The sequence below is a fragment of the Geotrypetes seraphini genome, chromosome 11 (assembly GCF_902459505.1).
Source record: "Geotrypetes seraphini chromosome 11, aGeoSer1.1, whole genome shotgun sequence".
Lineage (NCBI taxonomy): Eukaryota > Metazoa > Chordata > Amphibia > Gymnophiona > Dermophiidae > Geotrypetes > Geotrypetes seraphini.
The window spans coordinates 1,440,487-1,459,101 of NC_047094.1; the positions used below are offsets into that span (position 1 = coordinate 1,440,487).

At 47.0% G+C, this 18,615-nt stretch overlaps 1 protein-coding gene across 4 annotated transcripts in view; it reads left to right on the forward strand.

Moving 5' to 3' along the window:
* The first annotated feature begins 5,519 nt into the window (after positions 1-5,519).
* The window catches only part of ERN2 (endoplasmic reticulum to nucleus signaling 2), a 74,838-nt gene continuing 61,742 nt past the window's right edge, over positions 5,520-18,615 (forward strand). For 3 of the 4 annotated variants that reach the window (XM_033963764.1, XM_033963765.1, XM_033963766.1), the window contains exon 1: positions 5,534-5,686. In XM_033963764.1, coding sequence (XP_033819655.1) covers positions 5,603-5,686 — 84 coding nt within the window. In that variant the 5' untranslated portion in view covers positions 5,534-5,602. Of the gene's footprint in view, positions 5,687-18,615 lie in introns of all 4 variants that reach the window. The other variant, XR_004541121.1, reaches the window with a different exon arrangement.

Sequence of the window (18,615 nt, forward strand, 5' to 3'; positions counted from 1 at the left end):
AGGCGTGCTGTAGTGGAAGAGCACATGAGTGCAAGAAGAGGCAGCATTATCAGGATGATGTGGTGAAGCAGGAGCGATGAGGAGGATGTTGACATGACTGCTGCAGATAGCAAGCCTGGGCACTGGGAGGGTTAGGAGAGGACAGGGAGAAGGTTGCTGCTGAGATTGAAGAGAGCCAGATAGCAGCAGATTTTATTTTCAAATAGTTTTTATTGATTGTGCAAAATACAATGCAATAACAGGACTTGGATAACAGCATGTACAGTCATGTACTTTTGTGTTTCAACCCCCAAATCGTCCCCTTCTCCTTTAACCTTGCAACAAATCTTCCAGACTTTGCAAATTACCCAACATTGTTTCAAACACATCCATCACCTATTTAAAATGTTCCACTGGCCCTTCCTGTTACAGATAATGTATCCGCCAAGGGCCTTGGTTGTTATGGCCCTAAGCCAGCCTTAATCAAAGCCCCCCCCCCAACTTCACCCCCTTACCCTGGTTAATAATTTTTTGGTATGTCTACATTAGGTAGCAGTAGCTTAATAGAGGCAACCCGGAGATGTTGATGAGCTGGGGAAGAAACTGAAAAAAGATGGAGAATTGAGAAGAAGCAGCCTGATCTAAGGGATATAATTGGTCTAAGGTCTGGTCAGAGCCAGTTCCTGTGATAGTAATGTATAAGTGCGATTACACTGAGGGACAGGGGTGTGTGAGTGGTAAAGGAGGGCTGAGATTGTGAGCAACATTGCTGAAGGGTTAGAATCCTTTTTTGTAGATGATAGCAAGATTTGCAACAGTATGGATTCTCCAGAGGGAGTGGAAAACATGAAAAAGGATCTGCAAGAGTTAGAAAAATGTTTGATAATTCAATCCGTTCAAAATTCTGCTGCACGACTCATATTTCATGAGAGCCGCTATGCTCACATTACCCTTCTCAAGTCACTTCATTGACTCCCTGGCCATTGCCAAATACAGTTTAAACTCCTCTTGCTGGTATCTTAATTCATCCTGCTTCATTTTCTCAATCAAGTTCCTTATATTCAACTTGATGTATTTTATCTGTTGTATGTATTACTTTTTTCCCTGCCATGCCGGTATTTTCTGCATTATATTGTAAATGCTTTTTGTCTTTATCTGTTTTTAAGTCCATTATTCTAATTTGTATTTTATCTGTATCCCATGTATTAGCTCACCTTGTTATGAACTGCCTAGAACTTTATCGGTATGGCGGTATATAAGAATAAAATTATTATTATTATTATTACAAGTGTATTCACTCTGAAACCCCACGATATCTCTCCTCACATATCTCCCTCCCCTGCAATCTCTGCTCATCAGGCAAGCCCCTCTTATTTGTACCCTTCTCTTCCTCTGCCAACTCCAGACTCCATCCTTTCTTTCTTATGGCACCATATGCCTGGAACAGGCTGCCTGAATCAATACGTCGTGCTCCACCCCTGGCAGCGTTCAAATCCAGCCTAAAGGCCCACTTTTTTGAAACTGCTTTCAACTCTTAACTCCCACTCACTGGTGTCAAGTACCTAGACCCACTGTATCATTTCCTCTACCATAATCTCCCCAATCTTGAAATGTCCTGTCTAAATTAGATTGTAAGCTCTTATGAGCAGGGACTGTCTATTGTATGTTAAAATGTACAACCCTGTGTATGCCTTTTCTGCGCTATAGAAATTAATTAGTAGTAGTAAATTTAATGTAGAATGATGCACTTAGGATTAGAAATTCAGGGAAGCCTAGGACATGAGAGGCTGCCACCCACAGTGACAATCACTCAAGAAAAAAGAAAGTCATAGCGCAATATACATTTTATATGCCAGGTGGGTGGTACTGTACAGATGAAATTCACTAGTTCAAAATGCTGGAAAATGCATGTCACAACAAATGAGCTTAACTGATCACAAAAAAGCCCTCAAAGGAGAGATCAATCTTAAATGTGGTGCCAATACATTCCAGAAGGCTAGACAAGTAACACCAAACATTTTGTGTTGATTTATATTCCTTTAGCTATGTAAGGCTGGATAAATAATCAAAAGGCCCAGAAAGAACAGGGGCAATCGTTTATCTAAAGTTCTCATACTGCCCTGCTCACTGGTGTAAAAGTGTTTTCTGAAATAGAAGTGTGGAGTGGATGCAGAGGCTTATACTAAAATATCCCTCTCAAAAATTACTCCCCTTGACATAAACCACCCAACCTCCCTGGGTACAAATGGCTGTTCTTGTACAATCCCTCTGGAGGCTGAACTTAGAAATAAAACCAACCTCCTCTGCGATGTCACCTGTGCGGACACTCCCCTTGAAGTTCAGTTTGTTTATGCAGCTTCATTTTTGCACCATACTTCACAGATGGCCACCTCAGGACAGGATGGCATGGATTCATACCTTAGATGCGGTAGCTGTTGGCCGGTTTTGTGGCCATGTATCCTGTGTGCCACGGGCCACAAGGAAGGAGTGAGACTAAACTAAACCTTAAGTTTATATACCGCATCCTCTCCACGGAAATGGAGCTCGGCACGGTTTATAAGAACTTAAAATATAAGAAGAGAAAGGAAAAGGTTTACATGAGCTTATATTTAGAATGGAAGAGTAAGGGGGGAAAATAGAATTACATGTTAGAGAAGAGCCAAGTTTTCAGTTGTATGCAGAATAGTTGGAGAGAGCCCAGGTTCCACAACGGGATAGTAAGGTTGTTCCAGAGACCTGTGATTTTGAAGAGAGGAGATTTTCCCAGTTTACCTGCATAGAGAATACCGTGTAGAAAGGGGAAGGATAGTTTATATCTTTGGGCGGGTCTGGTGGAGTCAAGACTCGAGGAGTTAAAGAATAGTGGGATTAGGGGAGGAAGGATGCCGTGAATGATTTTAAAAGCCAGGCAGGAGCATTTGAAATGTGAGACGTGTGCGGATCCCATGCTCCCCTCCTACTGAGAGGCCCAACGTCCTTTAATTCCACCAGAGTTGCGATTGCTGCGTCCGGGTGCCTAAACTGGGCGCGGATGGCATTTTTGTGAAATGCAAGCGCAGTTCCGGGAAAAAGTCTGCTAATTTTGTGAGATCCGAAATGCGTTTCCGGCCTCCGGTGACTGTTTTTCCCCAGATTTTGTGGATCTGAGCTATCTGGCTGTATGCGAAAAAAGGAAAAGAGGTTTTGCCTGTTTCTCCTGCTCAGACTCCAATACAAGTCTGCACCTTCAGCTGCCAGCATGTCAATTTGTTCCTTTGCTGGGGTACCAGAAAGCAGGCAGCTCGTCCCCCGCCCTTGCTTCTGCTTCGGTGTCTCTGCCTTTGCTGTCACCTGTTTCTTCAGTGGAATCAGCAGATATGGCTAATTTGGCAGATCTGGGTGATACCCAAAACAATGGGTTCCGAGACCTTGTGGATTGCCAGGGGGTGTGCAGGCATTTCCAGACTGGCCGCCTGCCCATCTTTATTTCTGGGTCATTGTGAACATGGAACCTGGTTTCAGAACATATGGGTCAGGCAGAATGTAAAGTTCTGAGCCTCTTCTGTCCGCTTCTTTGCTGGACAATGCGGTTTTGGTGGGAGTGCTGTTAGAGGTCTGGGAGTCCCTGGAGGGTTCCCTTAGCTTGGACATGGCAAAGTTGTATCCCATGGCATCGGACTTTAACTAGCACCTGGTGCTGCTGACGGTGGATTCAGCTGTGGCTCAGGTCACCAAGCGTACCTCTTCTCAGATACAGAGGTTTTCCTGCAGGATGCATTTTGTTCTCAAGCATCTTTCTCTTTCTGCTAGGGCGGGAGGGCGAGCTGCGGCAACCACTTCCTTGTGTCCTGGGCATGTCTAATTTTTTTTGACTGATGCATGCTATGGCATCTTGAACTAAGCTGGGAGCTTCTTCAGTGTCCGCTCGACGAATGACTTGGATTCACCAGTGGTTAGATGCTCCTTCAGCTAAAGACTATGCTGAGCAGGTTCCCTTTTAAAGGTTCGATCCTGGTTGGCCAGGGTTTGGATGACCTTATGGCCAGTGTTCAGGGCCGTAAGCCTGAGGTGCTCCCTGGCTCTAGACCTCGTCCGGCCAGGGGTGTGGGATGGCTGGATTTTCGTCCCTTCTGGTGCACTTCTCAGTTTGCCAGACCCTCAGCGGTAGGACAGCATTTCAGAGCTCCCTCCAGTCCTTGCTTTGGAGGTGCAGTGTGCCAACAGTTTTCTTACGCCCGGCCTTCTGCCCCTCCCTATAATTATGCCAGGTTTCTGGCGGGGGTCCCCCCCGGCTTTCGGCCTTCCTTCCGGAATGGCGAATGGTACTCTTGGACTAGTGCGTCCTCAGGCAGCAGCTAACTCTTTGGGTCAGGTACCCAACCAAGATTTACAAAATTCAAGCTGGGCATAGGCCAGGGCCAGACTTAACAGTAGACTGAGGATAATTTTCCCTGGTGTCCAATCACTTCACATAGTGTTTTACTTCATTAAAAAGAAATCAAGCTGAACCTGATGAAAATTGATAATTTGAACTTTATACCTGCAACTCAGATTTTCAAGTAAACTTCCAAAACTAGTTACAAAAGTCTTTCAAAGCATTTCTTCAGCCACATTTCCAGGATCCAGTCACTTTAGTAAATCCCTTTCCTTGTTACCAATGGTGATCTGCTCCTGGTCCCACGTTTTACCTGCTATAAACAGAGTGACAATTGCTTTTCTTTTACCCACTGAGATTTCTGTCCTGACAACAGTCTTGGAGCACAAAGCTGTGTTTCTCAACTTGCTCCTGGTCAGGTTTTCAGGTTATCCACAATGAATATGCATAAACTTAATTTGTATACACTGATAACTGCTGTAGTCCAGGTCGGGGTAGGTAGAAGCAAAGTTTCAACCATCATGGTTCCATGCTTCTTTGGGTTACCAGATGTTCGGATTTCCCTGGACGTGTCCGGGAGTCTGGACCTGGCACTTTGTCCGTGTTTTGAAAAGCTTTCCAGCTCGCAGTGAGGTTGGGACAGCAACACGGTGATGTCATGCACATGAGGTTGGGACTCGAATGGGGCGGGGCCATGGATCCAGATTTTTGGTTCCCCAAAATCGGGTAACCCCCTAGTTCTGTCCTACCCGGACGCAGTGAAATCTTAATAGCAATAATGATGGCAGCCACGGAAGCATGCACTGCCTCCATTCTACGCAGACTTCTTTCCTGCATATTGATTGTAGATTTGAAAACCTGAGTGACAAGAGGGACTCCAGGACGAGTTGCGCCCTTGATTCTTCTCCGGATGAGCCACTCCAGGTCTTGCCCTCATCCCAAACTGAATTAAACACACCACAGTATTGCACTCTGGCAATTCCATTTCCTCTACCATAATCTCCCCAAGCCTGAGATGTTAGATTGTAAACTCTTCTGAGCAGGGACTATACAAATGAGGCATAGTAGAGAGGGATCTCTGCTCCAGAAGGTCGGAGCCAGGCCAAGGATCTTCCACGTGGCATCTGACAACACGCCTGCATTTCCGGGCTCGCTGCCATTGGCCAGCAGCAAAGAGTCTGGCTTCTGATTGGCAGAGACGACGCAGGCGCAGCAGCAGATCCGGTTGAGGCGGAAGCGTTCGGTCGCGATGGTGACAGCGGAGGCCAGATGTGGCCCGAGGCGGCAGCGGGGCGAGAGCGGCGGCCAATGGCGAGGGAGGCTCTGCTGCGCTTCGGCTTCCTACTCTTGCAGGTAAGGCGCGAGACGGACATCGTTGCAACCCCCCCCCCCGACCCCTGCCTCTGCACACGTCATTCAGGACAAGAGATGCGTCTTTAATTACACCCCCCCCGGATAAGAGAGGCATTTATCAACCCCCCCCCCCAGCAAGACCTGTGTCTCTCCACTCACTTTTCCTTTTAGGACTAAAGATGCATCCCATTAATAGCCCCCTCCCCCATCAAATCCCCCCCCCCAGGCAAGACCTGTGTCTCTCCACTCACTTTTCCTTTTAGGACTAGAGATGCATCCCATTAATAGCCCCCCCCCCCCCCCCCCCAGCAAGACCTGTGCCTCTCCACACACTTTTCCTTTTAGGACTAGAGATGCATCCCATTAATAGCCCCCCCCCCCATCAAATCCCCCCCCAGGCAAGACCTGTGCCTCTCCACACTTTTCCTTTTAGGACTAGAGATGCATCCCATTAATAGCCCCCCCATCAACCCCCCCCCCCAGCAAGACCTGTGCCTCTCCACACACTTTTCCTTTTAGGACTAGAGATGCATCCCATTAATAGCCCCCTCCCCCATCAAACCCCCCCCCCCCCAGCAAGACCTGTGTCTCTCCACTCACTTTTCCTTTTAGGACTAGAGATGCATCCCATTAATAGCCCCCTCCCCCATCAAACCCCCCCCCCCCAGCAAGACCTGTGTCTCTCCACACACTTTTCCTTTTAGGACTAGAGATGCATCCCATTAATAGCCCCTCCCCCATCAAATCCCCCCCCCCAGCAAGACCTGTGCCTCTCCACTCACTTTTCCTTTTAGGACTAGAGATGCATCCCATTAATAGCCCCCTCCCCCATCAAACCCCCCCCCCCAGCAAGACCTGTGTCTCTCCACACACTTTTCCTTTTAGGACTAGAGATGCATCCCATTAATAGCCCCCCCCCCCATCAAATCCCCCCCCCCCAGCAAGACCTGTGTCTCTCCACTCACTTTTCCTTTTAGGACTAGAGATGCATCCCATTAATAGCCCCCCCCCCCATCAACCCCCCCCCCCAGCAAGACCTGTGCCTCTCCACTCGCTTTTCCTTTTAGGACTAGAGATGCATCCCATTAATAGCCCCCTCCCCCATCAAACCCCCCCCCCAGCAAGACCTGTGTCTCTCCACTCACTTTTCCTTTTAGGACTAGAGATGCATCCCATTAATAGCCCCCTCCCCCATCAAACCCCCCCCCCCCAGCAAGACCTGTGCCTCTCCACTCGCTTTTCCTTTTAGGACTAGAGATGCATCCCATTAATAGCCCCCACCCCCATCAAATCCCCCCCCCCCAGCAAGACCTGTGTCTCTCCACACATTTTTCCTTTTAGGACTAGAGATGGATCCCATTAATAGCCCCCTCACCCATCAAATCCCCCCCCCAGGCAAGACCTGTGTCTCTCCACTCACTTTTCCTTTAGGACTAGAGATGAATCCCATTAATAGCCCCCTCCCCCATCAAATCCCCCCCCCCAGGCAAGACCTGTGTCTCTCCACTCACTTTTCCTTTTAGGACTAGAGATGCATCCCATTAATAGCCCCCCCATCAACCCCCCCCCCCAGCAAGACCTGTGCCTCTCTACACACTTTTCCTTTTAGGACTAAAGATGCATCCCATTAATAGCCCCCCCATCAACCCCCCCCCCCAGCAAGACCTGTGCCTCTCCACACTTTTCCTTTTAGGACTAGAGATGGATCCCATTAATAGCCCCCTCCCCCATCAAATCCCCCCCCAGCAAGACCTGTGCCTCTCCACACTTTTCCTTTTAGGACTAGAGATGGATCCCATTAATAGCCCTCTCCCCCATCAAATCCCCCCCCCAGGCAAGACCTGTGTCTCTCCACTCACTTTTCCTTTTAGGACTAGAGATGAATCCCATTAATAGCCCCCTCCCCCATCAAATCCCCCCCCCCAGGCAAGACCTGTGTCTCTCCACTCACTTTTCCTTTTAGGACTAGAGATGCATCCCATTAATAGCCCCCCCATCAACCCCCCCCCCCCCCCCCAGCAAGACCTGTGCCTCTCTACACACTTTTCCTTTTAGGACTAAAGATGCATCCCATTAATAGCCCCCCCATCAACCCCCCCCCCCAGCAAGACCTGTGCCTCTCTACACACTTTTCCTTTTAGGACTAAAGATGCATCCCATTAATAGCCCCCCCATCCCCCCCCCCCCCCAGCAAGACCTGTGCCTCTCCACACTTTTCCTTTTAGGACTAGAGATGGATCCCATTAATAGCCCCCTCCCCCATCAAATCCCCCCCAGGCAAGACCTGTGTCTCTCCACTCACTTTTCCTTTTAGGACTAGAGATGCATCCCATTAATAGCCCCCTCCCCCATCAAATCCCCCCCCAGGCAAGACCTGTGTCTCTCCACTCACTTTTCCTTTTAGGACTAGAGATGCATCCCATTAATAGCCCCCTCCCCCATCAAATCCCCCCCAGGCAAGACCTGTGTCTCTCCACTCACTTTTCCTTTTAGGACTAGAGATGCATCCCATTAATAGCCCCACATCAACCCCCCCCCCCCAGCAAGACCTGTGCCTCTCCACTCATTTTTCCTTTTAGGACTAGAGATGGATCCCATTAATAGCCCCCTCCCCCATCAAATCCCCCCCAGGCAAGACCTGTTCCTCTCCACACACTTTTCCTTTTAGGACTAAAGATGCATCCCATTAATAGCCCCCCCATCAACCCCCCCCCCCAGCAAGACCTGTGTCTCTCCACTCACTTTTCCTTTTAGGACTAGAGATGCATCCCATTAATAGCCCCCTCCCCCATCAAATCCTCCCCAGGCAAGACCTGTGTCTCTCCACTCACTTTTCCTTTTAGGACTAGAGATGCATCCCATTAATAGCCCCCTCCCCCATCAACCCCCCCCCCCCCCCAGCAAGACCTGTGCCTCTCCACACACTTTTCCTTTTAGGACTAAAGATGCATCCCATTAATAGCCCCCCCATCAACACCCCCCCCCAGCAAGACCTGTGCCTCTCCACACACTTTTCCTTTTAGGACTAAAGAAGCATCCCATTAATAGCCCCCCCATCAACCCCCCCCCCCCAGCAAGACCTGTGCCTCTCCACACACTTTTCCTTTTAGGACTAGAGATGCATCCCATTAATAGCCCCCTCCCCCATCAAACCCCCCCCCCCCAGCAAGACCTGTGTCTCTCCACTCACTTTTCCTTTTAGGACTAGAGATGCATCCCATTAATAGCCCCCCCCCCCATCAAACCCCCCCCCCCCAGCAAGACCTGTGTCTCTCCACACACTTTTCCTTTTAGGACTAGAGATGCATCCCATTAATAGCCCCCTCCCCCATCAAACCCCCCCCCCCAGCAAGACCTGTGTCTCTCCACTCACTTTTCCTTTTAGGACTAGAGATGCATCCCATTAATAGCCCCCTCCCCCATCAAACCCCCCCCCCCCAGCAAGACCTGTGTCTCTCCACACACTTTTCCTTTTAGGACTAGAGATGCATCCCATTAATAGCCCCTCCCCCATCAAATCCCCCCCCCCAGCAAGACCTGTGCCTCTCCACTCACTTTTCCTTTTAGGACTAGAGATGCATCCCATTAATAGCCCCCTCCCCCATCAAACCCCCCCCCCCAGCAAGACCTGTGTCTCTCCACACACTTTTCCTTTTAGGACTAGAGATGCATCCCATTAATAGCCCCCTCCCCCATCAAATCCCCCCCCCCCAGCAAGACCTGTGTCTCTCCACTCACTTTTCCTTTTAGGACTAGAGATGCATCCCATTAATAGCCCCCTCCCCCATCAAACCCCCCCCCCAGCAAGACCTGTGCCTCTCCACTCGCTTTTCCTTTTAGGACTAGAGATGCATCCCATTAATAGCCCCCTCCCCCATCAAACCCCCCCCCCCAGCAAGACCTGTGCCTCTCCACACACTTTTCCTTTTAGGACTAAAGATGCATCCCATTAATAGCCCCCCCATCACCCCCCCCCCCCAGCAAGACCTGTGCCTCTCCACACACTTTTCCTTTTAGGACTAGAGATGCATCCCATTAATAGCCCCCTCCCCCATCAAATCCCCCCCCAGGCAAGACCTGTGCCTCTCCACACCTTTCCTTTTAGGACTAGAGATGGATCCCATTAATAGCCCCCTCCCCCATCAAATCCCCCCCCCCAGCAAGACCTGTGCCTCTCCACACACTTTTCCTTTTAGGACTAGAGATGCATCCCATTAATAGCCCCCTCCCCCATCAAATCCCCCCCCCCAGCAAGACCTGTGCCTCTCCACACACTTTTCCTTTTAGGACTAGAGATGCATCCCATTAATAGCCCCCTCCCCCATCAAATCCCCCCCCCAGCAAGACCTGTGCCTCTCCACATACTTTTCCTTTTAGGACTAGAGATGGATCCCATTAATAGCCCCCTCCCCCATCAAATCCCCCCCCCAGCAAGACCTGTGCCTCTCCACACACTTTTCCTTTTAGGACTAGAGATGGATCCCATTAATAGCCCCCTCCCCCATCAAATCCCCCCCCAGGCAAGACCTGTGTCTCTCCACTCACTTTTCCTTTTAGGACTAGAGATGCATCCCATTAATAGCCCCCACCCCATCAAATCCCCCCCCCAGCAAGACCTGTGCCTCTCCACACACTTTTCCTTTTAGGACTAGAGATGGATCCCATTAATAGCCCCCTCCCCCATCAAATCCCCCCCCAGGCAAGACCTGTGCCTCTCCACACATTTTTCCTTTTAGGACTAGAGATGGATCCCATTAATAGCCCCCCCATCAACCCCCCCCCAGCAAGACCTGTGCCTCTCCACACACTTTTCCTTTTAGGACTAGAGATGGATCCCATTAATAGCCCCCCCATCAACCCCCCCCAGGCAAGACCTGTGCCTCTCCACACATTTTTCCTTTTAGGACTAGAGATGGATCCCATTAATAGCCCCCCCATCAACCCCCCCCCAGCAAGACCTGTGCCTCTCCACACACTTTTCCTTTTAGGACTAGAGATGGATCCCATTAATAGCCCCCTCCCCCATCAACCCCCCCCCCAGGCAAGACCTGTGTCTGTCCATTCATTTTTCCTCTTAAGACAAGAGATGCACCTCATTTATTGGCCCCTATAATTGTCTTCACTATAAGGAAGGGACTAGGGATCAGTTTAAATTCACTTTCCCAACATGTAAGGGAATAAAATCTTTTGAGCTTTTTCTGTGTAATTTTTGTATTAAGCTACAAAACTCTGGAACACTTTGCCAGCAATTGAAGTTAGGAAAGATTTAAAATCTGTATTAAAAGTATTTGATTTTAAAAAATACAGTATGTTCTGAATGAATAATAGGACGCAATGCATTTAGCCTAGTTGATGAAATCATTTGAGCAGATAAGAGCTTGGGACATTTATATCATATTGAATTCCTGGAAGTAAACTTTTAGTTTTTTTATGTAATCCACTTCCAACTAGAGTTAGTGAAGGCAGAATGTAAAAACTGGGTGATGTAAAGACCCTGAGCCCTAGCTACGTTACCCAGATTGTGAGGCTGCTTAGGTTATAAGTGGTTTATGAATGAATTAAAATGGTGTAAATCCCCTGTATTTCCCCCTTGCCTTGCTCCTTTTCATTTAAGAACATAAGAATTGCCCCTGTCGGGTCAGACCGGGGGTCCATCGTGCTCGGCAGTCTTATCTGTTTCCTTATTTAGCTTTTGAATTATACTGTATATTCTTTCCTGAGGCTCCTCTGATTTTTATGTAGGAAGAGCAGTATAGCAATTTATCATTAAATATAAATATACAGCCTCCTTTTATCAGATGTCAGGAAAAGTATCCTCCAAACCAAATCAGCATCTTTGTAATGAGTTACCATGAATCTGAATTGTAATGTATTTTCTGTCCCTGTAAAACCATCTTCTTTTGTAAATAAAGCACTTGTATTGTACAAGAAGAGAAGCAGCCTGGAGTCTCAAATTGTTCCATGAGTCTAGAACCGGAATGTTTCTGTGCAGGGCAGAGATTTTCATTTGCAAAGGAAAATACTGGATTCAGGGATTTCCATTCTATTTTCCTTGCATACAGTGCTTTTTGGTCCAGTCTGTTCACTTGCACATTCTACCTTAGAGATCCATTACTTAATAAAACTGAAACCTGTGAGGATCAGCAGTGGGCTGAGAAAGTAGTGGGGTGAGGTGCTGTTGGACCCATGGGGGAGGAAGGGGGAAGTGTTGCTGCATTCCATCTCTGCCGATGATGGACCTGGGGGGGAGAGCTGGAAGTTGGAGGGAAGGGATAGAAGATGCTGGACCCTGGGGAGGGGGGCAATTTGACTGGCTTAGGCTGGAGCTGGAGGAAAGGGAAGAGAGAGATAAGGGTGCTGGCCACATGGGATGGGGGGCCTGGAGGGAAGAAAAGAGAAGAGGGTACTGGCCCTATGGGGTTAGGGAGACTGGAGGGAAGGAAAAAAAGAGAGGATACTGGCCACATGGGATGGGGGGACTGGAGGGAAGGAAAAAAAGAGAGGGTACTGGCCACATGGGTTGGGGGGACTGGAGGGAAGGAAAAAAAAAGAGAGGGGACTGGCCACATGGGATGGGGGGACTGGAGGGAAGGAAAAAAAGAGAGGGGACTGGCCACATGGGATGGGGGGACTGGAGGGAAGGAAAAAAAAGAGAGGGGACTGGCCACATGGGATGGGGGGACTGGAGGGAAGGAAAAAAAGAGAGGGGACTGGCCACATGGGATGGGGGGACTGGAGGGAAGGAAAAAAGAGAGGGTACTGGCCACATGGGATGGGGGGACTGGAGGGAAGAAAAGAGAAGAGGGTACTGGTCACATGGGATGGGGGGGACTGGAGGGAAGGCCACTCAGTTTTACACATGCACTGCTCGGAGTGATTGCTGCCGAGATTGGTAGGAGTTGTGGCTGTCAGAGGATGAGGTCTTCAGCTAGCAGGGCTTTGGGATCTTCGCAAGCTGTATTTTGAGTTGGGGGATACTGGAACCAAATGAGACAAGTATTTTCCTGCTCTTTAATATAAATGAAGCCAACAAGAAGTTTTTCTGACCCGTGAATGTTTGTGTTTCAAGTTATATAACATACCTCATGAGGTCTTTTCTTGAGATGTAGTGACCTGAATTGTACACACTATGCAGCGATACCTAACATTCTGTTTGAATACAAATGGTAAGCAAAGAAATGAGAGCAAAGAAATCTTTGCTCTATTGTCCCTGCAAGCAATGAAGGTGTCTTAGGACCTCAGTTGGCTTTCCCATCGATGCTGCTTTCATGCCCTGGAGGCACACCGCATCCTTTCTACCCATGCCAGGCAGCTTCGGGGGGGATTCTGAATGTCAGTTGAGCCCTATGCTGCTTCTTAGATTCCATTGTAGAAGGAGCAGCTACAGTGCTTCTTTCGATGTGTCTTTTGGCACAGACTCCTGCCTTGGGTGTGCCAGTGCTGCTGTGCATGCCCTCTGCTTGCTAGAGGAGTATTTGCAAAGGTGGTGCCTTCCAAGTCTTGTTTAAACAGTGGAGGAAAGCTGTGAACATATCAATGCAGGAAGTACGAGAACAAATTGCTGCACCTAATTCTCTTGTACCACCACCAACCAGCAAATAAATGAATGTTTCCAACATTGGCAGCAAAAGTGGTAGTGCAAGTGCCTAACAAACGTCATTGTGTTCTCAGTGGGGGCAGGTGACGTGCTAAAACTAAAATCTGCAGAAAGTTCAAGAAAGGTCCGACTCTGCTCATGAATCTTGGCCAAAAGACCAAACAATACATTTCTGATTTCTCAGCCTGGCCTAGTTAATAATGTACCAAAAAAGAGGTTAAGGGAAGCAGACTGTGCTTGGTGCCTCCTTTCCCCTCTCCTCTTGGAAATTGGCAACCACTGCTGAAGAGGAGAGAAACCTTTCCATTATAAAGAAGTCTCACTGCAGGAGCTTAATATACCTACGTCTAAGAAGGAGTTACAGTAGACCAATCGGCTTATTAATAGCACATGAATTGAGGTCTTTAGATAAAAGAACATAAGAGTTGCCAAAGGGCCAACTAGCCCAGTATGCTGGTTTTTTAACAGTGGCCAAGCCCAAAAGTAACACAATTCCATGGCTTTCCCAATGTCTACTTTAATAATGATTTATGGACTTTACCTCTAGGAATTTATCCAAACCTTATTTTAATCCAGCTAAACTAATTGTTTCTATTACATCCTCTGACAACAAGTTCCAGAGCTTAATGTTTTCTCCTATTTGTATTTTGCCATATATAATTTCATGGTGTGTCCCTTAAACCTTTGTATTTTTTGAAAGAATAAATACAGTGGTACCTCGGAATTCAAGCTTAATCCATTCCTGAACCCCATTCAAGTTCCAAAACGTTCGAGTTCCAAGACAATTTTTCCCATTGAAAATAATAGAAACTGGATTAATCTGTTTCTTGGTCCCACAAACTCAGCAAGATCGGGCCCCTCAACGGGCATAGACAGCAAGATTGGGCACCCCCCAGGCAGAGACAACAAGATCGAGCACTCCCCCCAGCAGAGACAGCAAGATCAGCCCCCCAGGCAGAGACAGCAAGATCAGGCCCCCATCGGCATAGGCAGCAAGATCGGGCACCTCCCAGGCAGAGACAGCAAGATCGAGCACTCCCCCAGCAGAGACAGCAAGATCAGCCCCCCAGGCAGAGACAGCAAGATCAGGCCCCCATCGGCATAGGCAGCAAGATCGGTCCCCCCCAGGCAGAGACAGGAAGATCGGGTACCCCCCTTCTCCGGCAGAGACAGCAAGATCGGGCACCCCCCTCTCCGGCAGAGACAGCAAGATCGGGCACCCTCCCAGGCAGAGACAGCAAGATCGGGCTCCCCCCAGGCAGAGACAGCAAGATCGGCCCCCCCAGGCAGAAATAGCAAGATCAGGCCCCCACCGGCATAGGCAGCAAGATCGGGCACCCCCCAGGCAGAGACAGCAAGATCGAGCACTCCCCAGGCAGAGACAGCAAGATCGGCCCCCCAGGCAGAGACAGCAAGATCGGCCCCCCAGGCAGAGATAGCAAGATCAGGCACCCCCCCAGGCAGAGACAGCAAGATCGGCAACTGCAAGCATTGCTCAGCCCAATGCGTTCTTCCCAAGTGGAAACAGGAAGCTTTGGGCAGTTTCTTTACGTTCGAATTCCCAAGCAAAAATTAATTTTAAAAAAGGTTCGGATTCCGGATTCCGAGGTACAACTGTAGTCAGTTTGTGATTAACCTTTCCATTTCGCTCAGGATTTGGCTGCCTCATCTCCAAGCTGAACGACCCCAACTCTTTAGCCTTAGCACTTATGAGTCGCTTCATTCCCTTCTTCTACTACTATTAATTATTTCTGCTCTGTACCTTTTCTAATTCTGTATCTTTTGGTTTGAGCTGTAGCAACCAGAACTGCAGACAATATTTAAGTGCATAAGAACATTAGAATAGCCTCTCTGGGTCAGACCAATGGTCCATCAAGCCCAGTAGCCCGTTCTCACTGTGGCCAGTCCAAGTCCCTAGTATCTGGCCAAAACCCAAAAAGTAAAAACATTCCAAACATATGGCAGATAAAGGCCAAATGGCCCATCAAGTCTGCCCGTCCGCAATAACCGTTATCTCTTTCTCTCTCTTGAATTCAGACAGTTTCTGTCTCCACCACCTCTTCCGGGAGGCTATTCCATGAATGTACCACCCTTTTTGTAAAATAGTATTTCCTTAGATTACTCCGGAGCCCATCACCTCTTAACTTCATCCTATGCCCTCTCATTCCAAAGTTTCCTTTCAAATGAAAGAGACTCAACTCATGCACATTTATATTACGTAGGTATTTAAACATTTCTATCATATCTCCCATCTCCCGCCTTTCCTCCAAAGTATACAGATTGAGATCTTTAAGTCTGTCCCCATATGCCTTATGATGAAGACTGCATACCATTTTAGTAGCCTTCCTCTGGACCAACTCCATCCTTTTTATATCTTTTTGAAGGTGTGGCCTCCAGAATTGTCCACAATATTCTAAATGAGGTCTCACCAGAGTCTTATACAGAGGCATCAATACCTCCTTTTTCCTACTGGCCATACCTCTCCCTGTGCAACCTAGCATCCTTTCACCAGGACTTTCTTCATGTTATTCACACCATCCGGCGTGTCTACTCTATTGCAGATTTTGGTATCATCCGCAAAGAGGCAAATCTTACCCGACAACCCTTCAGCAATATCATTTATAAAAATGTTAAAAATAACAGGCCCAACAACAGAATCTTGAGGCACCCCACTGGTAACATCCATTTCCTCAGAGCAATCTCCATTGATCACTACCCTCTGTCGCCTTCCACTCAACCAGTTCCAGACCCAGCCCGTCACTTTGGGACCCATCCCGAGGGCACTCAGTTTATTTATACATGTCTGTGTGGAACACTGTCAAAGGCTTTGCTAAAATCTAAATATACCACATCTAGCGCACATCCTCTATCCAATTCTCTGGTCACCCAGTCAAAGAAATTGATCAGATTTGTCAAACAAGACCTACCTTGCTAATAATTCCTAACTTCCTCTTTGTTTTCGTAGCTGAGTAGTGTAAATCATATTGGCCATGATGGCACCTAGATCTTTTTCCTCGGTGGCAACTCCTGCATCATGATTGGCAGTGAAAAAGAGAGGTTATTAAGGCAAACTGGCATAGGTAGCAAGACTTCTTTTCAGTGAACTATAGTTTAGTTATAGCTGATGGAAGGACGGCAGGCAATGAATTAATTCACCTTTACTCTTATGAGACTGTACGTTTATCAGATTTATGAGGAGTTTGAAAGCAGACGCTACCCAGGCGGGAGCAGAGCTCCTGAGACTAGGGCGGAGATATCCTAGCTGAATGTTTGCAGAAAGTAGGGTTGTGGCTGATGCTGTTTGAACAAAAGCTGGCAGAGCGATGATCTGCGGTAATAGCGATTTTCTTAGAGGCACCCTCTGGAAGAGCACCAAGGAGCTGTATGCTGCCCTAGTGCACTGTAGATGTGGAATCCTATTACACAAGGAACTTAAAAACCAAAAAGAGCAACTAAAGAACTGTAAGAAACAAAGGGTGAGGAGAAGAGAAGAACGGTAACAAAATTCCAAAAGGCATGGGAAGAACACAGGGGATCAAAACTTAAATGGTTGCTTGTGTGTTTGAGCTGCAATAGTAAACCTAGTATTACATACATAGGACGTGGGCCACCACACTGCTCTGTGTATTTCATGTATTGTAGCGCCTTTGTAGAGGCTCTGAATTAGTAGCGGTATAGAAGCTCTCAATAAACAACTCCGGCTGTGAAGAACTAAGGCTGGAACTAGGCAGACATTCACAGTCTATGTCGCATATATAGCTGGAGAGGCTTTGATGGAAACTTCAGTAATTTGGGATATGAGGACAGTATTGAGCAGCCTTCTACAGTCTGTGTCCCACAAGTGACATGATGGCTTGGATGGTCTGGAGGGGGCTTCGACAGCGACTCCAGTAGTTGGGACCTAAGGACAGTGCCAGGCAAACTTCAAGACAATTTAATCATGAATTAATGGGCAGAGTGGATGGCCCTGGCAGGTCATTTACTATCACTGGCTTTTACAAAGTTGCATTAGAGGCTGGCGAGGTAAATGCTCTACCACGGCTTTGTAAAAGGAGCCCTATGTTAATATTTAAGTGCAAGAAAACCAGTTGCTCAGTTGTTGGTGAGTCATGTATGTAGCCTTAACCTTATTGATAACATCAGAAAGCTCTGTAGTTCCAATGATCAATATTAGTGGAACAACTCCCGAATAGTAGAAATCTTTTTAGATGACATTAAAGTACTTTTTGGTTTGCAATAATTCCAAAAATAGGAGTATAACTCAAAAAACACTGAACCTAAATTGATTGACAAAAACAAAAGAAGGTTCAGAATAAATAAATATGAAATCTACTAGTGTTTAAGCCCGTTAGATTAACGGGTGCTAGAATAGATGTGCAATCTTAATAGTTTATAAAATTTACTGAAAACTTACTGTGAGAGCTTTAAAATGCTCTCCCCTCCCCAAGTAACAATGCATACAAGCATGTAAACATGTAGAGCAAAGTTTCAACTATCTAAAAACTCCGTCAACTGAACATAATAACATGACTGGTTGAATACTAATAAGCTTTCTTGAAATATTTCGAAAACTAACACTCTCCTCTTCCCTGGGAAAGAGGGAGCACAATTAATTTCTCCAGTCACCATTGAAAATACCCCACTTCTACCAATCACAACTACTAAAATCTTAGGTGTCCTTATAGACAATAAGCTAACATTTCGACCACAAATTAGTGCATTGGTTAAAAATTGTTTTTATAAATTAAGAATGATTCGATCATTGGCCCCTCTTCTTGATATTAGTTCCCTGAACGTTCTGATCCATGCACTTGTAATATCAAAAATGGACTATTGTAACTCATTATTAAAAGGGATCTATCATAAAGACTTAAAACGCTTGCAGCTTATTCAAAACACGGCCATTAAGATAATCTCGGGCGCAAAGAAATTTGATCATGTTACCCCTTTGCTTCAAAATGCCCACTGGTTGCCTGTCCCACACAGGGTAACTTATAAAATCACCCTTCTGACATTCAAAACTTTGCAGACCAATACACCAGCATTCATAGACAGACTTTTGATTCCATATGACCCTCCGAGAGCTTTAAGATCTATTTCTCAATACAATCTTAACATTCCTTCTTTAAAAATAATTGGTACACGTCGTACCTCAATCTTTCCTGTGACAGCCCCTATGATCTGGAATACTCTTCCTTTACACTTAAAAATGGAAAAAAATTTAAAAAATTTTAAAAGCAATTTAAAGTGCTTTCTTTTTAAAGATGCTTTTAATTGATCAATTATATTTTAGTAATTAACCTATTCTTGATTTTTACATTTATTTTCCCAA